This window comes from Magnolia sinica, chromosome 14 (assembly GCF_029962835.1).
Source record: "Magnolia sinica isolate HGM2019 chromosome 14, MsV1, whole genome shotgun sequence".
Classification (NCBI taxonomy): Eukaryota; Viridiplantae; Streptophyta; class Magnoliopsida; order Magnoliales; family Magnoliaceae; genus Magnolia; species Magnolia sinica.
Genome location: NC_080586.1, coordinates 78491882 through 78516778, shown reverse-complemented (window position 1 = coordinate 78516778; position 24897 = coordinate 78491882). Strand labels below are relative to the sequence as shown.

General features: G+C 40.3%; 1 protein-coding gene across 1 annotated transcript in view; it reads left to right on the top strand.

Annotated features, from left to right (window-relative positions):
- The first annotated feature begins 4875 nt into the window (after positions 1 to 4875).
- Positions 4876 to 24897, top strand: part of LOC131224641 (K(+) efflux antiporter 2, chloroplastic) — a 47603-nt gene continuing 27581 nt past the window's right edge. The window contains exons 1-11 of the mRNA XM_058219908.1: positions 4876 to 7026; positions 10022 to 10193; positions 10808 to 10898; positions 11689 to 11825; positions 12320 to 12379; positions 12479 to 12598; positions 14328 to 14396; positions 14948 to 15013; positions 17512 to 17601; positions 19224 to 19328; positions 19407 to 19535. Of these exons, the coding sequence (XP_058075891.1) occupies positions 5219 to 7026; positions 10022 to 10193; positions 10808 to 10898; positions 11689 to 11825; positions 12320 to 12379; positions 12479 to 12598; positions 14328 to 14396; positions 14948 to 15013; positions 17512 to 17601; positions 19224 to 19328; positions 19407 to 19535 (2847 nt within the window). The 5' untranslated portion in view covers positions 4876 to 5218. The remainder of the gene's footprint in view (positions 7027 to 10021; positions 10194 to 10807; positions 10899 to 11688; positions 11826 to 12319; positions 12380 to 12478; positions 12599 to 14327; positions 14397 to 14947; positions 15014 to 17511; positions 17602 to 19223; positions 19329 to 19406; positions 19536 to 24897) is intronic.

Genomic DNA, 24897 nt, shown 5'->3' with positions numbered 1-24897 from the left:
AGTACTTATTTATAACTTTTTGGGGGCGGTGTCATATATGGCAATGCCTTTCTATGGTGGATGCGTATTGCAAAAGAGATCTTCCTCCAGATGTGTCATGATTGATTTCCTTATATCGTGTGAATATCTCGAAAGATAATCCTAATTTTGGCCGAGGTCGTTATTTGAGGTCAGACCTCCAAAGTTGGTTCCCTATGCATTTAACCATACGCATACACACTGTCTTGATTTATGTGTAAGTGTCAAGATAGACAAATCGGAGAGTGAATTTGAATTGTTGGTGCCCTGCGCCGGGATGGAGAAGTTGGAGATTGGATCGGGATTCAAGGTCCTCTCGATTACTGATTAATGCGTCTCGTACTCGAGCAATTAGTGCTGGGGCATGGGTTAGCCCTCGCGAATGAGTTATTTTTAACTCGTGGCGTCAATTGCATAATTGACCAATTTAAAAACTTTTTATAATATAACGATGCTTTAGTGTGGTATTTCTTAATTAGAATACAAAATTTATATATGAATAAATAAAGGCTGGACTAAATACCACCGATTTTATTAATAATTTGATCACGTTATAATTATCCTGCTCTTACGACTGTATATAAATAAAAGTGAGAAATAAAATAAGTACTTGATATACATATTTAAATAGCCAATTGAGGTGAGTGGTCAACAGAATATAATTAAGGTGTAAACAATTGAATCGAAACTTATATGAATACAGAGATCTGGCAACTTAAGGTCACAGATGTTTAGCTTACTCATAAGATAAATGTACTACAATGGAAATCGTTGGGCAATAACAAACTAAACAAGGAAAAGTAAGATAGACATGAAAGTAAGGTAGATATAAAAGTAGGTAGGTGTATTTAGCGTGGGCCTTCAATCTCTCCTCCACGTGCTCCTTTCATAGCATTCTCGAGGCGACAAGAGCCTTTCGCTGGGCTTCTGAGTCGTTCATGCGGGCTTTCCCAATACGTAATATTTTCCTTAACAAATTGGGACTTGCCTTGGAAATAAATGGTTTTTGACTCGCTGACTTCTCAAATATTCTTTAGCATATAATCTTTTGCCAATATGTTTGTGACCCACTAAATATTAGGCATGAGACCACCAGAGTTTATTTGATGAAAACAACCAAACCAAAGTATGTGAACCTCAGGGGTTAGAATTATACTTAAAGTTGGACACCAAGCTAAGCTTAGCACGGCTTGGCTCAATTCAGGCAACAACCTCTCGGCTTGGTCCTCGAGCTTGACTAGCCAACTCGGCTCGACTAACAACTTAGCCCAGCTCGAGTCGAGTTCAGGTTTGTACATAAAATTCAATCCATAATCAATGGTCGAGCTGCCATGGACAGAGAGAACAGAGAAAAGAGTAGAGAGAGAGAGAGAGGGGGTTACTGCCTCGAGTGCTTTGATAGGGATGGACGACCGAGCGGGGAAGCTAAATGCTCGATCGAGTGTTCGGACAAGGGCATGCGGTCGGACAAGGATGGTTGAGTGCTCGAATAGGGAAGGACAACCGACTGCTCAAATAGGAAAGGATGGCTGATTGCTCGAACATGGAAGGACGACCAGAGGGGAGAGAGAGAGAGAGAGAGAGAGAGAGAGAGAGAGAGAGATGATTCAGGGAGATATTTTATATATACATATTACATTTATATTTAATTGTAAATGTATATAGGTTGAATCGAACCAAGTCAAGCTTCGAGTCGAGTTGAATTGAGCTTTTGACTAAAAAAAAAAGGCTTGACTCGGCTTGAACTCATCTTTCGATCTGAGTGAGTCAAGCGAGTTAATTGAGCTAGCTCGGTGTGTCTAACTCTACCTAGACCAATCATGGTCAGTTGACGTCTTTATCGATGGCCCACCTTGTCAACTTCGAGGTGTTAGACAATTCGGATCAAACTGCCTCTTGCATCTAACCATCCATAAGGTGATGATTTGTAGTGAGATAAGATTTAACACCTGATATCAATCGGACCAAGTTGGATCTAGTTCTCACATTATATTGATTATCATAATCGTGTAGAACATTACCTAATATAAGTTCAACCATCTTTTTATGATTTGGGCCTCGGATCGTATCTAAGTTTGACTCGAATGTCGATTTGACTAGAATAATCTGAATCGTTGTTGGTTCTCCAAACATCTTTCGAGAAATTTCTTATTTTGGAATGATTGTGAGAGACATTCTCACATATGGAATCATATTCAATTGTGAAATAAGATACACTTGCTTAACGGGCCTTTTATAGACTTGCCATGCATGAAATCTCATTTAATGGGCACGTTAATCGTGACCATGTGGTATGCGACAATTCATCTCCTTAAAGGGCCTAATAAGAGTCTATATCATTATAGTAATAACAAAATACGTAATGTTGAAAGAAGATCAACTACAAATCTCTTTGGGTGCCAGTATTAATTCTCTGTATATGCCAAACAGACAACATCTCCATGTAGCATCCTCGTATTAGTTCATGTCACGTCATTGGAAAAATGAGTGTAACCACGTAGCAAACATACATCAAGGTGGTCCCAAGCGGGAACGGACTGGCTACTCCCCCTGACACCAGCCGCGTGGCTGGTGTTCGATGGTCTGTGGGCCCCACCATGATGTGTGTGTTTCATCCATTCTGTTCATCCACTTTTAAAGATCATTTTAGGCTTCATCTTAAAAATAAGAGGGATATAAATCTTAGGTGGACCACATCATAGGAAAACAGTAGTGATTGGATGTCCATCATTTAAATCCTCATAAGGCTCACTGTACTGTTTATCTGACATCAAATCTGTTGATTAGGTCATAAATACCCAGATGAAGGGAAAAAAACAAAGATCAGCTTGATCCAATACTCTTATGGCCCCAAAAAGTTTTTAATGGTCGCCGTTCATTCAACACTATTTCTTGTAATGTGGTCTACTTGAGATTGGGATATACCTCATTTTCAATGTAATATCATAAAATGATCTATAAAAATAGATGGACGGCATGGATGAAACACATACATCATGGTGGGGCCCACAGACCACTGAACACCAGTCATTGGCTGGTGGCGGGGGAGTAGCCAATCCGTTTCCGTCCCAAGCTCACCGACTGTCCATACATAGCTCAGTGTTACCTGGTGGCAAAAGAATTCACTCCCACATTCTTGGGACATCTCATGTACTTTTGGGCCCACTTAGATCAACGGCAAATAAGCAAACATAAACATGGAAACGGATTGGCTACTCGCCCTGCCACCAGCCCCGTGGCTGGTAGTCGGTGCTCTGTGGGCCCACTGTGATGTATGTGTTTTATCCATTTTTAAAGATCATTTTAGTTCTTGATTCCAAAAATAAGAAAGATATAAATCTCAGGCGGACCACACCACATGAAAACAATGGTTATTGGATATCCACCATTAAAATCCTCCTAAGGCCTATTGTGCTGTTTACTTGACATCTAATCTGTTGATTAGGTCATACAGGCCCAGATGAAGGGAAAAAACAAAAATCAGCTTGATCCAAAGCTTTTATGGCCCCCAAAATGTTTTTAATGGTCGATGCTCATTCAACACTGTTTCCATTAATGTGGTCCCCTTGAGAATGATATATATCTCATCTTTGGTCTAAGACCTTAAAATGATTTTTAAAAATATATTGACGGCATGGATGAAACAAATACATCATGGTGGGGCCCACAGAGCACCAACCATCAGCCATTGGCTGGTGTCAGGGGAGTAGCCAATCCATTTCCCATAAACAGCCACGCGTGCCCGGATGCGTGCAGGATACAATAGCCGCTTCCACTCGTCTTTTCGCATGTGTCAGGCGAGTTCGTCCACACACGAGCCGCACGTGTACGTTGCAGACCGTTGCGCCTCAATTTTTTTTTCTGACCGTCCATTTCCCCGCGCATGCTTTGCCTGCCTGATAAACGTCGGATATTTTGGCCGGAAAAAGTTCACTTTAGAACCATTCGATGAACGTTCCAGATCCCACGTACATGTGGGGCGTTTGTCTTTGGCGCTTGAATATGTTCCTCGCATCGGCAAAATGTACATCTGCAGCTCAAGACGGACAGAAAAAAGAAAGTTATAATAAAAGTTTACCACCATTTTTGAATGGTTCTGTTTCAGTAAGTGGTTACCTGGCATGCAACTATGGCAATCTAGACCGTACAAATACTCGCCCTCATTGTATTGGACACTTATTCACAATTCAATATTTAATGACCATAGCTTCTTATTTTATTTTTGAATTTGGACCGATCATTTTGTTTTGGCCATCCGTTTTGTAAACACCATTTGGACGGTTAAAATCGTGCCGATCCAAATGATTATGAAGTTGAGATCATCAAAAGTGGGCCTGCTACTAGATATCTGGATTGGCGTCCTGCATGCCACGTGTTTGGTGGACAAGACACCACAATTTAAAAAGTAGAGGCTGAATATCACCGCAGTGTCAGGAAACATTATAACATGGTTAGTTATCTGATACACCAGAGTCGTATGAAACTACATTTACACGTTCACATTGTCATTGTACACTTGAAATAAATATAATTCAATCCAAACTGTAAAATCGTCATGAAAACTGTATATTGTAAATATACAGAAAATTCATTGATAATATGATCAAAATTTGAAACCGGGTAATTCAAAAAAATAAATAAAACCAAAATGAGGTTAAGATCTAATCATCAATAAAATAATAGTTTAAATCCTCCATATAAAACAGAATCCATAAATTTGACAGTCTGGATTTACTCGATCGATTACTTCATCCAAACTATCTGTCTGAATGCATATGGATCATCATAGTCCAGCGAGTCAATTTTCATATCCTTAAAACAGATTACAGTCACGTTTTTCCCGAGAATAAGCTCCGATTGGCTCCGATCAAACTATCCCAACACCCACCTGCGCACGATAGCAACCACACCTATTTCTTCTTCGTCCTCCAAAACAGAATCGCGCCACCATTTCTCTTCAATTTATCGTCTCAGTATCTCCCCAATTTATCGTGTCAGTTTAAAACCTCCATATAAATACCTATTCTCCTCTTTCCGCTTCCATCTCATCTCAAAATCTCGCTTTCTTTTCCCATTTCTTGCTATATCTAGGGTTTCTTTCTCACTCTCCAAGAATCGATGCTGCTGGAACAGAAGGATTTCAGATTCTTGAGGTAGGCAGTGGCATTTCCGTAATTTCTTCTTAGTAGCAGGGGCAGATATGGACTTCGCTTGTACGTTCCCCAGCTCTAGGGCTTCGATTTCTCTCAGTTCGGATTCTTCCAGGCATCAGCACCGATGGTATTGTCGTAATTTTCTCAACGATTCGAGGGTATTTTACAGACCTTCTTTCTCATCTTCGTCGAAGAAGAAGAAAGGAATGATGCTGCCTGTTGCCGGGTGTGTTACTCTGAATGGCAATTTAGGTAATTTCTTTAAATCTTCGAGGGCATTTGTTTCCGTCAAGTGTCAACGTAGTGAGTCTGTAGATTTCGTAGATGGCGATGGCCGTAATTTTGAATTCCTAAGGAGCCCGTTGGAGGAAATTGTAGGTCCTTCTTACCTGGTGGGGCCCACTTCAGGCCTGCTGTGTAAGAAGGCAAAGAGCAGAACTGTGGCTGGCAATTTCGGTAATTTTTCGAATCCATTGAGGGCATTTACGCGGGTGAGGTGCCAGTCCAATGAGTCGTTGGCCTATGTGAATGGAAGCAACGGGCGGAATTTTGAATTCACAGAGAGCCTGTCGGAGGGGACGGAGGATCCTCCCTCAATGCTGGAGGCGGGGCCCACTCCTGCTGAAGATACTGGTGCTGTGGAAGAAGTGGGCCCTGCGGATGGTGATGCCCTGGGGTTGGAGGATTTGAGGGAATTGCTGCAGAAGGCTGTAAAAGAGCTGGAAGTCGCACAACTCAACAGCACCATGTTTGAAGAGAAGGCCCAGAGTATCTCTGAATCTGCTATCGCACTGAAGGATGAGGCGGCAAATGCTTGGAACGATGTCACGTCAGCCGTCTCCACCATCCAGATAATCATAGGTGAGGAGGTGGCCGTGAAGGAGGCTGTCCAGAAGGCCACAATGGCCCTCTCGATGGCCGAGGCCCGTCTGCAGCTGGCCGTTAAGGCATTGGATTCTGCAAAAGAGTTCACAGTTATTGCAGAAACACCAATCCAGGGTGACCCAAATGGCGAAATTGCATCTGGGCCATCATGTTTGCTACAGGATGAGGAAGAGGCAATTTTAGCAGCCCAGGATGAGATTCGAGAGTGTACAATGACGTTGGCGAATTGTGAGGCGGAGTTAAAACGACTCCTGGTTCGAAAAACAGAGCTTCAGAAGGAGGTCGATAGATTGAGTGAGGTAGCGGAAGAAGCGCAGATGAATGCATTGAAGGCCGAGGAAGATGTCGCAAACATAATGCTGCTGGCAGAGCAGGCGGTTGCATTCGAGCTCGAGGCAACGCAGCGTCTGAATGATGCTGAGATTGCATTGCAGAGAGCAGAGAAATTGCTCACAGTTGTTGAGATGCCAGATGCTTCGGCTTCTGTGGATGTACTTTCCACCCAAAAGCAGCTTTCAAGTGGTGAGTCAGGAGATGAACAAGAGAAGGTGGGTGATGGGGTTGTGGCTGATGTCAATGAGTTGGCGGGAGATGGGGAGATTTTGTTGGATGTTGTTGAGCCAGGTGTCGAAGAGTCTAAGCTGTCTGATGAGGTGCATCATGATCAGGAGAACAGGAAGTTGAGTGGGGAGTCTCTTAAAGAAGTGGAGGTCGAGGCAGAGAATACAAAGCTGCCCGCTTTCCAGATGAAGAAGCAGGAAACACAGAAGGATTTGACGAAAGATGGGTCGTCTCTCGGTGCCCCAAAAGCACTGTTGAAGAAATCCTCTCGGTTCTTTTCTGCATCCTTCTTTTCTTTTGACGTGGATGGGACAGAGTCCACGCCAGCATCTGTTTTCCATGGGCTCCTCGCCACTGTGAAGAAGCAAATGCCAAAGCTGGTACTTGGTGCATTGCTTCTTGGGGCAGGGTAAGCATTTCCAATTCCACTGTTACCTTTGCCTTTGTTCAGCTGATGATATTTTTTCATCCTTGTTCTTCGTTTCTTTCTTTCTTTTGATGGATGATACTATAAAAAAAAGAGAAAAAAAAAGGGAAACAACAGAAAAGAAAAAAAAAAGGGAGCCAACAACAACAACAAGAACACAACAGAAAACCAAAAAAACAGTTGACAACAGGGGCAATGAGCACAACTAAAATAAAGAATGAAAACTGCACCACAAAGCACAATTCCTTCTTTCTTTTTGGCACTCATTGTCATAATCACGTTAGAGGGAATTGCTATTTTTTGTCTTCCTTAGCATTATCCATAAAACGAGAAAGTGTGACAGGCAATGTGGTGTTGGGGTGTGTTTGGATGTTTCTAAGTACCCATTGAGTGTAATGCCACTACCCAAATGGACATTGTGTTCATTTATTCTATTCTTATTAGATCTGCTTGCCTTCTTGGGTGGGTTTCATGGAGGGCCATATGGGTTCTGTGAATATTGGGCAGAGTGGCATTTAAGAGCTTTTTGTATTGAAGCTGTAGACATAGCAGCCAGAATCAGCCATTCAAGGGTGAGAATGGCAGCTTTCCTCTATCATGGAGGAATTTTGAAGCTTATGGATTGTTTTTTTTTTTTTTAATTTTTTTAAAAAAAATTTTAACTTGTTTTATTTGAATGCACAAGATTCTAGTCAAGAAACCACAAACACATCATAAATGATACTAAGAGTGCTTGCTTGTCACTCCCTCACAAGTGAGTCCATTGGCCACCATAGTGGTACCTCCTGAAACCAAGGAACAATGAATTCCCAGAATAAAAGTACTCTTGTATACCAGTCTCCCAGGTCCCATCCTATCTCTCAAAACCTAACGAATAATACTCCAAGAGGTCTGAGAGCTTCCTTCAATAATTTCCTGGGCTGACTTTCTTGCAAAAGGAGTGAGGGAAGGCAACTCCCGATTAATCAATGATTTGACATTCTCTGATATTTGGATTGTAAAGAAAACCATGGGTTTTGCAAAATAGTTTTCGTTGGACTTGTAATTTGGGATTTGCGCTTGTGAACCCATTAAAATGGAATCCATTCACGAACAGTGCCGATGGCAATATCACTAAATCTTTACTTTTCTCACACAATGTATTCCGCCTATCCAAACGAGGACTAAACTCCCTAGTGTTAGGAAACCTAGGTGAACGCTTGAACCATAGGCAGAATGTGGGAGTCCTGTATGTTGGCACGAGAGGAGAAACAACTCTTGGAAGGATTTTGCCAGCTTTTATTCGTCCAACTGCGTATCTTTCCAAACTATAGTTTTTCCCCTTTGCCAACAGGTAAACAAATTCCTTTCTTGAAAACTTTGTATATATTACTCAAGATATCCACATTTGGGCCATCACGGTGTCTTCCCATTCTCTAATTCTTGCTACAATTTCAATGTATTTGGGTATATGATTGGTATCCGACCTGACCCTATTTCTGATTGGATCCGAGTTTCTCCTGAATCTGACCCGATTATTAATTAGATCCAAAAGCTGGATTGTGATTCTATTAACCGAGTTGAATACCTTGGGCATACACAGATCCAATTCCTCAATGTTATCCCTAGTATGATGGATAACCAAAGATGAAATTCAAGCATGCAATATACACCACCACCCTTTTTTCTTCTTCTAGATTGTTCAATATCTAATAAACCGAACCCTATTAGTTGGGATGAGGCTTAGATGATGATGTTGTTGAATATGTAATAAAAGATGACAAAAAAGAAATGGAGAAAACTGCAACTCCGCCATAGTTATAACCATACAAATGGACTTAGAAACCAAGTTTTAATTCTGAAGTAATAACACATCAAGTTCTCGTAAAACTAAAACTTTTTAAAACCTTTCCCACCCTAGTAAAGAGTCTCGGATAGTTAGATTTCCGCTATCAGACAGTTCAATGATAATTTTTTGGCCACATTTTGCTAGTTGTTAGAATTGCATGATCTTGGCCTTGTTGAAAACACAACTTGATGAACTTTCAAGAGGAGCAATTTTATCGTGTTTCGACATTGTTAAACCCCGAAACTAGGGCAATAGTCGTGGTCGGCAAAAATAGAGTACCATTCCAGAAGACGAGAATGATACATAATGTGCATGGCCTTCTGAGGCATGCTTGTTCTTTTGTACTCCTGAGACTGGACATTTCAAGTTTTTTTTTTTTTGTTGTTGTTGTTGTTGTTGTGAGCATTAACAGAGACGTTTTATTGCAAAAGGCTAAAAAAGCCCAAAAATACAAATCAAACCAAAATCTAACAAGACATTAAGTTCAGGCTGGCATCACCAAAAGAAAAAGACCCCCAATACCTAACATCCAACCTAGCTTTAGAAATGACCTTCAAGGCTTCCTTGGAAGTGTTCCGAAAACAATGATTGTTTTGGTCACCCTACAACTCCTGTATACCTCTCCAATATCCTTGCCCATTTTTGCCGATGCCCCCTTCACTCCACGAGCACATGAAACTTTTCAAAGATCCGGGGTTCACTCACTGCATTCCAAAGCTGCCTAAAAAATTATCTCATGCCTTCCTTGCATAAAGGCAGTGAATGAATTGATGGTCGACCGTCGCCTCATTGCGTAAGCAAAGGGAACACGTGTTAACAATAGTCATTCCTCTTTTCCGCAAATTGTCGATAGTGAGCACCTTATTCCATCCAATCAAGCAAGCAAAAGTGGAGATTTTAAGAGGAGCTCCGCAATGCCAGCAAAAAAAGGTGTGCGCACGAATGGTGTTTGAAGAAAACCCCTTCAGCATGATATAAAAGGATCCATCACCTGCCATGGTGTGGACATTTCATACATGCAATTATTTTTAAAAAGTGCTTTGTTCGCTGAACAGATTTTCCCTACTTTTCCATTTCTCTTATTTGATCTTGTCATCACCTGACATAGAGGAAACTTTATTTGATCGTGTGAAGTGCTATTTATAACAGGGCTGCCTTTTTTAGCAATCGACTAGAGAGGAGTACTCCGTTACTTCAACAACCAGATGTCATTACTACTGGCATCGAAGAAGTAACCTCGACTGCTAAGCCTCTGGTCCGAGAGATACGGAGATTTCCTAAAAGAGTGAAGAAATTGATCGAGATGTTACCTCATCAAGAGGTACATTCTTTTTCACTTGTCCTGGCTGAAAGTTGTGATTTGGACCTACGGTTAGCAATGAATCATTCGATCCTCTACCTGAGGATGTGTATAATTTCCTTGGGGTGCTTAGTTTGTACAAGTGGGGCTTGTGGTGAGGCGATCCTGAACATTGCTCTGATGGGCTACACTGGATGGATCCTGGCCCCAAATCTACTTGACTGGACTATTTTAATTTTTATCCCTTCTGTTGATGGATGGTTAAGAAAAGAAATACTTCAGAACCCCATAACTGCAAAAAGACCAAAAAATTTTGAATGGCGTGGACCTTCTAAAGTATGAGATCATTGGGGCATGGTCCACCCACAGTGGGGCTCATCGGATCAATGGTCTGGATCATGAACGATGCCCTCCTCCTGGAGTACATGATGATAATATGTGCATTCTTAGTCAAGGATTGCATGATTGTCATGATTGGCACCCCCCTTTAAAAAAAAAATCCTTTTATCATTGATGTTTTACTGATTGTTGCTTTTAGTTGGCAGGTTCTTTGATTTTGTCCTTAGCATTTTTTGGGGGCCTTTTAGTGACTTCTTTTCCTGTCCTGTCTAACTGTTTCTCTTCTTAATTTCTAGATAAGTGAAGAGGAAGCTTCCCTCTTTGACATGCTATGGCTACTGCTAGCAAGTGTTATATTTGTACCCATATTTCAGAAAATCCCTGGTGGTGAGTTTCTGCCCTTGTTAATTACAGAAACACAATGCTTCTTAACTGTCCCTTTTGCCCTATCTTTTTCTTTTGTAGAATTATTTATTGTTGAGTAATAAAATCATTTCTCAATGTTAAGCGGTTTAGTATGTTTACTGTTCTTTCATGATGTTGCTAGCTGCTTTTCTCAATTCTGTTTCACATTCCTTTGTTTTCGTTTGTCTTGATCTCATAATTCTAACATGATGAATGCTGAAAGAGATGTTTGAATCCTTATTATTCCCCAGCTTTTCTTCAATTTTCAATTATTTCATCGTCAATCAAGGAACAATTACTTCTTCCCTTTTGTATGTCATGAGAAAAGTGGTCAGAGCAGCTCTAGACAATTCACATTTTCAGCTGTTTGGTTGTTATAATTACATCTTACCATCTTATCACTGAATTTTTTTCATGTGGTGGTTAGCTTTCATGTTCTGTATATGAAATATTGATAACCTTTGTTCGAAAGATTGGAATTTGGAAGAATTCATTTACCATGCCTGTGGTCTGGATTTACTGCTTGGAGTCCTTGAACATACTCCTAGCTGAATTGTTGTTTGTTGATATCATCTTTCTGTTAACTTATCGTGTTTGGGTGATGGATATGTTTCCTGGGGGTTCTTTTGGTGTTTATTCTGTATCTTCACATATTGAAGCAGAGTGACTTTTTTACCAGGCTGTCTGATCCCTATCTAAAAATGGGTATCTTGCATGCATCCAAAATTGGATTCAGTTTAACTGTTCTCTTGTATTTGCTTGCATCTTTTAGGTAGTCCTGTACTTGGGTACTTAGCTGCTGGTATCTTGATTGGGCCATACGGTCTCTCTATTATCCGTCATGTTCATGGGACAAAGGCTATTGCTGAATTCGGAGTAGTTTTCTTGCTATTCAATATTGGGCTTGAGGTGGGAATCCTTAAAAGTCCTGTTCTTCACATTGGAGTTTACAATAAGTGCTTTCGAGAACTGTGAAGTCTACTTGGAATTCTACTCTCCCCACACTTGCCAGTGTGTCATGCGATGTATCCACAAGATCTAGGTTGTTCACCTGGTTAGCCCTGTTGTGTGCGCCTAAGCTAAAAATTGGGATGGTATGGTAATCATGTGAACCACATATGCGAAGTGAAAGAGAATCTACCAACCATGTGCATTCAAGGTACATTTGGGCTCCACATGATGACTGGACCAACCTGATTTTCAGGCTGTTGGCCATACATGTGTATGGCGGGTCCACCTTGTGAACAGACTGACTGAACGGACTGGCATGTTCCACTTTGTCTCATGTGGGGAAAGTAGGATTCGAGATCCTATGTTTGAAGTACCCTTGTAAGGGCTTGTACGTAGCTGTGTATACATTCCATTTGTAGAAAAGGCTAAAATCTGCAGTTTACATTTTGCAGCTCTCTGTGGAAAGACTAAGTTCTATGAAGAAGTATGTTTTCGGATTAGGCTCTGCCCAGGTGATTGGCAAGCGTCATTGCTTTCATATATTTCGGCTTTATTTTGCACCATTCGATATGATTATAGTTCATTTGTTTGATGTGCATGATGAAAATCAGGTTCTAGCGACTGCAGTAGTGATTGGCTTGGTTGCTCATTATGTTGCTGGGCTTCCGGGTCCTGCTGCAATTGTCATTGGAAATGGCCTGGCATTGTCTTCAACTGCCGTGGTCCTGCAGGTAAGAGTCACTGCCACTTTTTTTTTTTTGTCATCATTGGAACAGTCATGCGGCCATGATTTGCATTCGTCTGCCCTCAATGGGTGAAATGTGGTCATAATCAATGTTTGAAGTCAGTGTGTTACATAGTATATTGTTCACTACCAATACCGCTGTCTTGCCCCATATTGGCCTGTATTAGGCTTTTTTTTTTGGACTGATACACCTGTATTGTCCATGGGCAATACTGTACGTATCGGGTTTTGGATGGTACTTTAAACCTTGGTCATAATGTCATTTATGTTTTCCTAATCTTGTAAGTCATGATTCGGGCATTAGCAGATGATGATACAGATTACATTAAAAGAAAAAAGAAGAAGATTTTCAGGCATTACACAATTCTGAAACGAGATTTCATCGCTTCCTTTTTTTTTTTTACTCTTTCTTTCTTTGTTTTCTTACATAATCCTTTCGTGATGGAAGTTAAAGTCTGCTAAGGAGTGTGCAACAACTTACCTGACTACGTGAAATCGATGGCACCAAAGTGTGTCGCTGGTACCTTGTCACTGTGGGGCAATTGCCGCGCCCTGATGAGTTGTAGGGCATCTGCTATAAAACCTGGGGCATGAGCTTGGGCTCAGCGGCTATTGATGCTGATCTTGGTGGTAGTAGCCACCAGCAAATATTCAAATAAGAACGATGAAGAGGTGCTCAGTGGGCTCGTTTTGAACTTCATGCTCTAGACATCATTGTTTGCAGATTCCCTGTTGTGGGTAGCTAGCAATAGTTGTGCTGAGGTGCAGCATGGGGCTTGTCCGTGTTCGCATGTGGGTTTTCTTGGTAATGATTTTATTGGCTTTTTCGCTTTCGCTTTTTTTTTTTTTTTTTTTTTTTTTTTTTTTTTGGTTTTGGCAGCCAGCTACTCGAGCATGACTTTTCAGGTATGTGGGTGCTTCATGCTTTTGGCTTCCTAACAATTGCCCCCCTAATCACCTACTTTGCTTTCTTGTCCATTTGGCCATGCATGTAATAGTTGGGCTGGGAGGAAATAGTAGGTGCAATTTGTCCACATTCAATGGGAATTAGGCACAACAATTGGTTAATTAGTGTTGTCGGATCACTACATTTGGCCAGTAACCCATCCACATGGCGGTCCACCAGATCAACTGTCTCTATTGGCATGAATGTTTGCTGTTTGTAAGGTGAGGTGGGCAGTTCTAAAGCCTTCAATAAATGTGTCATTACAGCATCTCTTTCTCCAGATGCAACCAAGGTACATTATTATGGTTTGGGATCCAACCCATGGCTCAGTGGTAGACAAGAGTGCGTTTCAACACTGATGTCATGGGTTCAAATGCCTATGTGATGTGTGTGTGTGTGTGTAAAAACAGAAATAAAAAAAACATTATTATGGTTTCTTCAAATTAGAATGTGTAAGCACATCTAGCTTGCACTAGGTTGGTTGCCCGTACTTTGTTGTGCTTTTCAAGCATCTCTCTTTCGTCATATCATGTCTGATTTGTTCACTTCTTATCGCTTGCTTATGTATTCTTATGTATTATTTTACTACATTTATACTTGTTTTCTTCAATAGTGTTTTTATGGTTCTTTAGTATCTGCATTTTACTGTGCTCCACACTTGTTGTATTTCTGGAATGGTGATGTATGCACTATGCACCCAAGTGTATAGAGATAGTGAACTGGTCAAGCAACAAATATTTAATTGCTATCATCTGGACTTCTTCTGCAGGTCCTGCAGGAACGAGGGGAGAGCACATCCCGCCACGGGCGTGCAACGTTTTCTGTTTTACTTTTTCAGGTCTCTTCTGTTGAGATGACTCTTAGCCTTATAGTTTTGTTAGTAGTGATATTATCATGAAAAGAAAGCTGCAATCAAGCTTATAAGGGTACATACTGTGGCAACATTAGAACATTTCATTTCTGGCTTAAACAAATGTCAAGGCAGAAGTCTTGCAAGAACTCTTTCATGATTGCTGCCCATTATTGCCAGGTGGATCTAATAGTTTTCCCCTTGCAATATTTGGCAGAAGCAAGATTTCACCACGTGGCCAAATATGGCCTAAGACTTCAAAACATTTATTTGTTCACTAGGTTTGACATGTCCACACGTGTTGTCAGACAAGGCAAAGCCAACCACTTACTGTACAAATATGCTTCAAGCTGCACATTTATATGCATATCCATAGGTTGTTTTGCACCTTTTGAGTTCATTATTTGTGAAGAGATCATTGTAGTTGCATAGTTGATACCATGGAGGTAGATAGCTGGTGGTGGCTTGTTTTGAGGGTATTTTGATATTTTCTTCGCCTTTGATCCTTATGGGATTGTTTTACCTTGTTTCCATCCCAGGACTTGGCTGTGGTGGTTCTGCTAATACTGATACCTCTTATTTCACCAAATTCTTCCAAAGGAGGGGTAATGTTTTTATTTAATTCTTCACTGGCTCATACATGCTTTCCTGCTTCCTTTTTTTTTTTTAAAATTTTTTTTTGAGCCAATAACTGTGAATATGATAAAGAAAAGCCAAAAAAGGTACAAAAGATTGAAACAAAGACCAGAAGGCTTGAAGGAAAAAACAAAAACCTAAGGGGCTGGGTTAAATAAAGTGTTTAAACTATCCAAAGAAACTAAGCCAAAAGACAAGACCGAGCATTTTCAATATCACAAATCAAGATCCCTGAGAAATGAAGAGAGAGGGAGGCCCATTTGATAATTGCCCCTTTCATTTTCTCTAGCAAAACCTTACGGAGATCTGAATGTCCTTGAAAATCCTGTTGTTTCTCTTTTACCAGATTTCTAACATATTGCGAAAGGTGCCGGCCTCCACGATCTAGACTTTCCTGTTGAAAGGACAATTGTTCCAGCTAAGAAACTGATCCTCCAACGCGAAACACATTGACCTGGCCATATTAAACTCGGATATAGAAATGTTCCTAGCTGTCTAGCAACCTGGCAATGAATGAGCAGTTGACTGCTTCCTTTCTCATTGTTCTTTTTATCAATAAATGCATGTGTTTAGTTTGCTTCCTGACTATTCTAAAATCATAACTGTATAGACAGTGAAATGGGAGCCGAAGATGGCTTGATGCACTGAATTTTCTAGGCTTCTTCTGCTTTGCTGATAGAATCTAGCATTCAGGTTACTTGTGATAAAAATCAGTGTGGATAAATTGGAGATAAGGTTGTTTTGGCTTACTCATGCTGCTACCACCATTTCCCAACAGCATGGCATAACTTGCCACTACCAAATGCCGGATGGTTTCCTTTCATTAGATTAAGGGTGCATTTGAAAATATCCCCAAATAGGCATTTAGTTGACTCTGGGTGCTGTGACTTCATTTTGAACTCACTAAGCATTTGGGGCTGTTTTGGAAAACAAAACAGTTGGGCATGCTCTCTGTTGGACACAATGTAACGTGGTACACAATGGATGATAGAAGAAAAAGGTAATGAGACAATCAAATCTATCGGGTTCAAGGCTCGACTTGTATAGTCAATTTCTCAAAACAAATTTGTTGCCCTTTTTCTGGTAATTCCAGCAAGTGCTAACAAAAGAAATATGTAAATTGTCTTCATGATATAATGAACTCTTAATCTGAATTTCAACATGAAAAATTGCACATTTAAGTGTTGAATAGATCTCTAGTTTTGACACCGATATGCCTTTAAAACGTTAAGAAAAAATACAGCAAGAGGTCATATTCGAGAGTATTGCACAATGAATGGCCTTATCTGGGACATGGAGAGAAAATCTTCTGGATTATGGTATCCAGGATTTATAGCAATTGAAGGGTCATGGGGTTCTTCCTGAAGAGATACTCATGTGCCTCTTCATGACATCTATACCCATTCACAACAAAAAATATTCTTCCATGAAAAGACATGACCTTTTGTCCCATGGTAGTTATTTCTGTACCCTTTTAGACAAAAATAGTTATCCAACAGTATAAAACTGTTGCCACATGTACCCTAGGTCCTAATCATCCTAACTGTTGCCACATGAGGAATATGTGGCCTAGGTGCCACATGTACAACCATGTTAGAGTCACTCTCAATCAACACTAAGGTTAAAATACCCTAGTTGAATTCAAGTTGCACCATGGCTCAAATAGGTTTGAACCACGTGCCAAAAAGATTAAGACTCTTTTGGCTCCTTGCGACGATGTGCACGTGCGGAGTGCTAAGTGCGCCTAATAAAGCACCCAAGCAGCCCTACAACCCACGCCGCGCGCGCGAGCATGGACGGTGTGAAACCATCCTTGAGGAGATTTGAACCCTGGTTGTATAAGCAAAAACCCATTCTCTTACCAACTGGCTATACACTCTCTTAATGGAAAGTTTTCATGATCAATATATTTATTTACTTACTAAAAACAAACTTTTATTTTTGAAATTTATTTTTATTATAAAAACACAACACTATAAATCTCTGCTTTTCTGCCCCCCAAAAAAACTTTTTTGCTCTTTTATAGAAGCATAGCAAATAAAATTTCAATTGGTGGAAAAAGATTCTGCTTGCCCCTGGTTCTGAGGTACTCCAGAACATACCATAAATCTTTGCTTTATAAACTTGAAAAACTGCATTGCAAACGTGTTGCCATTTAGCTGTGCTTGCCTTTGCTAATCTTCTGTCCCTTATACGTTGGTCTTCAGCTCCAATTTTTCGAGTTTGTACTTTTGGGTCATTTCATTTGAGACCACAGCCACTTTTTTTTTTCCCCCCTTCTTTCTGCCATGCTTATAGATGAATCCTAAGCCAAGTCATTCTTACAGTTTTATCATCCTTGATTTAGTGAACTGGATCAACTTAATATTTAGTGTTAAGCATGAATCATGCCTCTATAGATCACTACCATCTTGTGGGTTGGAACTTGTTATTATTTTCTGTGGCTAAGCGTCTCTGTTTCTTTCAGCTTGGTTTTCAAGCCATAGCAGAAGCTCTTGGACTGGCTGCTGTAAAAGCGATAGTTGCTATCACAGCCATAATTGCTGGAGGACGTTTGGTAATATGATCATGTTTTTATATTTGTAGTGTTTAGTAGAACTAGATATCCAAATTATGGTTGTGAACATGGTTTAACACTTCATGATTTATTATGCATTTGTAAGTTTTGTATTAAAGGTGAATAAGACACTTTTATCAAAGGTGTCATGGTGTGATATTACCATCTGGAACCATGGGCCTGCGGTCACTTCTTTTAACATGTGGATGTTTTCTAGTTTTTATTGCATTAGCTTCAGATTGTTTGAATCTTGATACCAACACATCAGTAAACACGTGCTATTAGTTTAACCTGAAATTAGCATACTGCTATAGTTTTTGTGACGGTTGAAATCCATGGATTGCTGAAATTTATCCTTGATTCGGAAGTGCTATTGTTATTAGAGTTGACAGTTCCATTCCTTCATTATTATTTCAGAAAATCAATGTTTACTCCCATTTTACTTTCAACTCAATTGGTGGGACCAATGTTCGAAATATCGGTATTGCGTTGCGTATCGCACTCTTGGGATCATGTTACGTGTCGCACTCTTGGGATATGGATACGTATCCGTTATTGCATGGGATATATCGGTTGTATTGCATAATGTATCGTTGTTGTCGGAAACATGGGGAAACATTGGGAAATTGGTTGAATTTTTCAATGAAACTTCAGTGATTGTTAAAAAAAAGGACATCAATATACGCTTACAAATTAAAACATCACAAAAAACAAATGCACACAGTAGGTTTTCTTTGTATGGGGTCCTAATCTATGCGTTGTCTAACTGAATTGATGTAAGTATATTCAAAGTCTATTCATATAATTTATAAATGTAAGAAGACGGGTGGAAACACAAGCAATATATTCAAAAGCAAAAGAAGAATCACTAGGTCAGGTTACATACATGTTTGATTTTATGTTTGGACACAAAGATTGTAACCAGTTTGGGAGAAATTGGTTATTATTATTATTATTATTTTTTATTTTTTAATTTTTTCAATTTTTTGTAACTCGGCCCATCTCCTCCAAATCTTGAAACCGAAGCTCCCAATCCATGATTTTTCATGCAAAACATGAAAATCATGGATTTGTAACAATTTGACACTGATTTAACGTGATTTACATGAAAAAAGGATCGAAAATAAAAAATGCTCACCGGATCGAACATTTGGGATATATCCCACTACTTGTGCGTTTCGTATCGCATAGGGAGACACACGATATATCGGGTGATATCGGCAATACTTAAAACACTGGGTGGGACTAGTAGCTGGCGATTGAAATCTACAAGCCATAATAGTGGAGATCCACTGATTAGGTTGTTGTAACCAGTTGCTTATTGCCATCATGCATTGGTTCGATCTTAAGACGCGAAGCAGACTATGTTTCTTCAGAAGAGTTATTTTTATTATTATTATATAATGGATGCAGAGTAGAACCGAGTAGAATAGGATCTTTGTTTTTATCCCATTGTCAAGAACTGAGTTTCATCTTTGTATGAAAACTTAAATTACATTGTTTCTTATTATGTAGCTGTCAACTTGTCATTTATTTAGTTTACAACTTATGCTTGAAGTAATTGTTGTTGTTGTTGTTTTTATTTTTTATTTTTTTCTCCTTCTGATTTTGCAATCTGGCAGTTGCTTCGGCCGATTTATAAGCAAATTGCAGAGAACCAAAACGCAGAGATATTTTCTGCAAATACCCTCCTTGTTATTCTGGGGACTAGTCTGCTTACTGCCAGGGTATGTGGATTCATGATGTTAACTTCTCTATTCATCATTCTCCAAGCAATAATTCTAAGTCCTTTATTCCCTGAATAGGCTGGGCTTTCTATGGCATTGGGAGCATTTTTGGCCGGTTTGCTCCTAGCAGAAACTGAATTTTCCTTACAAGTTGAATCAGATATTGCTCCATATCGTGGCCTTCTTTTGGGTCTATTTTTCATGACGGTACGTACTGTACATTGACACATCTAATGCTTCTGTTCAGTTGTCTGCATGTAGAGTTTATTGGCCATGAAGGGTTATGCAGTTTAATAAATTTGTTGTGCTACTTGTGATCATATTGCTTCCTTGGCACAGCACACATTAAAAAGCTTCAATGTTAGCCCATGTTTTGATTCCTTTTTCCGTGATATTGTGTCTGTGAAGTTGTCTGAGTCTTCCTTACGTGTTGAATCAGATAATAAGCTTGTGGGTGATCAGTTCTGACAAAATACTGACAAACTATGGGTTTTTTTTTTTTTTTTTTTAAATTTTTTTTAAAAAAATTTACTAGGCTTTTAGTGATACAGATGTTGTTTTGCTTTTTTGTAGCTTTAGCAGTTTTGGATTAGGGTAAAGAAAGGTTTAGTAACTTAGAGTTTACTTTTAAGTAGAGTGGTGGGTTAAAGAGGTACTCTGCCCCGGTGGTAGACTCTCAGGAGTTTCAACTCCCGGTCAAGGATTCGAGTACCCGTAGGTGGTGAAATTCCACCAGCGTGAGTGTGTGGGGTGTACGTGCGTGTGTAAAAAAAAAGAAAAAAAGAGGTTAGTTTGTCTTGTTGGCCTGTTTAGGAAGTTGGTTGGGTTTGTTTATAATATAGTTTTAAGTGCTTGGAAGTTGGTTAGGAAACCATGTAGTGTCTTAATGTGGCAGCCAGAGCAGCACCTTGGTAAACAGTTCCTGCAGCAAGGTATAAGTATGACAAAAAAAAAAAAAAAAACCAGTGACAAAAGTAGTGATGATTTTTTTAGGTTTTCTGTTGGGATTTTAGAGATCATATATGTTTAATTTAGCTAATTTCCATTTTGAGCAGGTCTCTGATGCAGGACGTATGATCTAACTATTTGGATGCGAGATATTATTAACATATTAATCAAAGTAAATCAAATATGATAACATGCTATTCTACCATGATTAAAAGAGTACCAAAGAGGCAATAAAAGTCAGATTTATGTTAAAATCACAATCCCACACAAGCATGAATCATGTAAGCATGAAAACCTAAGGCCCAATGAGAGATTGGAACTCTCACATTAGCATAGGCATGGTTCTAATTCAATGGGCAGATTTGACACAATTCTAGGGTTAGGAAATTTGGGAATTAGGGCTAGGGAGAATTAGGGTTTGTGAAGAAATACGGTTTTGAGAGCTAGGGTATTGGGTTAGGGTTTTAGGCTTAGGGTAAGGGATCTTAAAAGGGAAAAGGAGAGAGAGAGAGAGAGAGAGAGAGAGAGAGAGAGAGAGAGAGAGAGAGAGAGAGGGCTGGTCGTACGGTCACACCTGTACGGATGTGTGGTCTAGGGGTTTGGTTCGTTTGGTCGTACAGTTTGAATGAGCTAGGTTTTGGTGGTCTTGGATGTTATGGGGATGAGTTTTGGTTGAGAACAAAAGGAAAAAGGAAGAGGTGGAGAGAAATAAAGAGGGATTGAGAGAGATGGAGGAGGAGAAAGCAGAAGAAAATACCTTGATTGTAGAGAATGAGAGAGAAGAATAGCCTCTTTTCACAAGAGATTCTCACTTCATATGAGAGATGATGCTTTTTCTAAGCAAAAGAGATTTTTTCATTTCAAAATCTAAGGACGAGGGCTGGACGTCCCCCCTTTTATAGTCTCAATAATGCATTTTTACAATGATGCAGCTCAAATAAAAATGTCTCACATGTCCTATGACGCCATAAAAGATAAATATGCTAATCCTAAGCTATGAATAATAAGAAAAAACATAAAATATGCTAATCCAAGAACACATGTCCGAAGTGATCAAGGATCACAATGATCCAACCGTCTGATTGAAGGATCCACACGATCCAATGGTCTGATCGTCCTGTCCTCACGGTCCAATGGTCAAGACTCCTTAACTAAGCAACCCAAATACATCTTCCTAGCGTAGGGTCTTCGAAGATGCACGATCATGCATGTAGGGTCTTCAAGGCCTCAATGCAGCCCACCCGGGCCCATGTAAGTCATTAAGTTAAAGTGAAGGCTGGGCCGATCTCCTCCTCATCGGGTACATTTTAAATGGTCGGATGTCCTCATTAGTCTCGAGTTTGGGTAAAAGAGGTAAGGTGACTTCAGTTTTAAGTTCCTTTTGTAGGTCCTTCAAAGTCATGGCATATAAGCATGAGTTGCCCCTTTGTTCTTCACTTTGTGGCTCCTTGGTTTTGCCCAAGGTCGAGGCTTTTTCTTGGAAGACCACCATAGACAAGATCCTTACTTTGGGCCATTTGAAAAGTTGTCATCATATGCTTTTGTATGCAAAAAATGAAGAATCGGTCCACCACCTCTTTTTTCATTGCGAGGTGCAAGAGGATCTTGGAAGCTTGCCTCTGCCATTGTGGAGGAGGGTGTTTGACAAGAAACTCAGGGAGGTGTTCAAAAAGGTGGGGATTGGGCCATATAAGAGAAGATGAAGAATGGTGTGGGTGTGTCAAATGATTCTATTTGTGGTTTGTTGGGAGTTGTGGAAAGCAACAATCAAAAGTTCAATGACATGAGTTCCCTTGTCCTGAAGATTGTTGAGAGGAAAGTTGCATTATTCAATTGACCCTCCTAAATAAAGATTTTAGAGCTGGTGTGGTGCAATGCTTTTCTCATATTGGGGGTCATGTCATATGGTCTCCTTATTGAAGAGCTCTTCTTGATGATAAGATGGAAGAGTGTGTCGCATTGCTAAACCGCATTTGGTTATGTTGCCCGATTGGGGTGGAGAAGGATAAATTTATGTGGCGTAATGATAAATGTGGTCGTCATTCTATTTTGTCCTATATGAATCCTTGGGGGGAAAAGAGGTGGGGAAGACTCGATATGTGCGGTCTTATGGGGCCTCACTAAAAGTTGCAGCATTTGTATGGTTGGTTGGGAAGGAAAAAGTTCTAACGATAGACAATCTTTAGAAGTGGTCTATGGTGATCTTGATTGGGTGTATGGCAAATGTGTAGTTGGTGAATCATCTCTTTATTCATTGCCCTTTTGCATTCAGCATGTGGAACGGAATCTTTAGAAGCTTACGCATGGATTGGGGGTCATGCCAAGGTCGGTGGGAGATCTTCTTCTAGTGTGGCATGGGTTTTATTATCATATATATATATATATATATATTGCGGAAGCAGGTTAGGGTTCTTTAGAGCCTTGGCATATTGGCAGGCTTGTGGGCTATTTGACATGCATGTCCTTCATGTGTGTCTCTGTAGTCTTTGTTGTTATGGAAATGCTAGCAAGGTTGAGGTTAAGGCCCAAGGGAGGTGCTGGAACTTCCTCTAAGAATTTTAGCGAGGTCGTGGTCATGGAGGGAGACAATGAAAATGTTACAACTGGGCGTCCTTGCTAAAATCTAACACTCGGAAGCTTAATTTTGTTTCAATGAAACCTCTTCCTTGCTTCCAGGTTAAATATTTCATTTGCTCATGTCGAGAGAGTGACTAACAAGATTGCTGATTCTCTTTCTAAATCTGTGGTCAAACTTTTGGCTCTTTGCATTGGGAATTCTTTCCCGCGTTGATTTCCCCCTTTTCAATAAAATTTGCAATTTTTCAGAAGGAAAAAGGGGCACTCCCCCTTTCAGCAGATGGTATGGATTTTGCTAACGAATTTTATCCAGCAGAAAGGATAAATGTAGTTCTAATATGAGATAAAATGCTGAAGAGCTGATTGAGATGGTCTGGTCATTGTGATGAGGACTAGAGACAACTCTAATGAAGAGGGGATTATTGATTAGGGTTGAGGGCTTCAATAGAGGTTGGGATGAAGACATAAAAGGCCTTGGATTGGGGTCATGAGAAAGGCTCTGAAGGCTTATTAACTTACTGAGGATATGGCGTCTTTTTTTTTTTTTTTTTAAACGAATAATGGGAAATTTTATTAAAAGGTTTGCTTGCATGCAAGACGGAAAAGAATCGAGGAGAGAACCCCAAAGAGTTACAGCCCTAGAACAAAAAGTAAAAGATCTTGCTTAACATTGATATTGGTTGCCCATTCAAAAACAAAAGCTTTGACAAACGCAAGCACTGTCTCGCTTGATCCTGACTTGTTCCAGAACCTCCGTCTATTCCACTCGGTTCAAATCGCCCACCAAACCGCTGCTACTGTCAGCTGCCAAATGGCTCCAGTGGAGTTGTCCATTCCTCCCCCATGCCATGCCCATAGAAGGTCTCCAACTTTCCCCAGCATAATCCAGGAACACCCGAATAAGGCAAGGAAGTGCAGCCAAACTGAAAATATGAACGGGCAAAACATGAAAAGATGGTCTATGGTTTCATTATCTTGGTTGTGAAGGCATCACATGTTTGGGATAATCATTCCTCGCTTTTGAAGATTATCAATCGTCAATACTTTCCTTCTCCCCACCAACCAAGAGAAGGCAGCCACCTTAGTTGGAGCACTGTAGGGCCAAAAGTGGTAAGTGTAAGATTCACTGGAATTAGACCACATCGGGCTTAACATTTCATAGAAAGAACTAACTAAAAATTATCCCGAGCTATGATTGATCCATTTCATCGAGTCTGGTTCACCCGTAGGGACCTGAAAGCGAAGGTGGTGTAATAGGGAAGTAAGTTCAATCATCTCCTTGTCTGTTAGGTTCTTTCTGCAAGGCATCCAATCTACTGAAGGACCTTTGCCATGAAAACACTGGGCCACCTTCAATTCTTTAGATGTTGCAAGGCTCGCTAGGGAAGGAAAATCAAGACGAAGGGGACGTTCTCCACACCAAGGGTCCTGCCAAAATCTGATGCGGGCATCATCACCTAAGCTGAAAGAAATGCCTTCCTTAAACTCCCTTCTCACTGCCGATATGGCCTTCTAGACATGAGAAGCCCGATAGAGCGAGGATTCCTTTACTCTCCCATCCCCCTTCCTTGAGACCATACTTAGAAGCAATTAATGTTTTCTAAAGCTGACCTTCCTCCATGCCGAATTGCCAAAGCCATTTACCAAGAGCGCATAATTCGTTATCGATAATTGCCGAAGACCAACTCCGCCTTGAGAGATAGGCTTATAGACGTCCTCCCATTTCAAGAGATGAAATTTGTTTCCATATTCCGAACTTTTCGAAAGGAAGTCTCTTCTTAGTTTGTCCAACCTTTCTCGAACAGATTGCAGACACTTGAATAACGATATAAAATAGAGCAGCATGTTCGAGATCAAGATCTTAGGACATTGAGGATAGGACCTTAGTATTGATTGGCGAAGGATTCACAAAGCTGACACAAATAGCTAAGGACAAGGCTATGATAAAGGGATATAGGAAAGTCAACTGCAACAACCTCTAAGCCCCTATTTGGTAGACGTGATGGGGACATCTTGCGCACACGCCCCCTATGCACGTACGCAA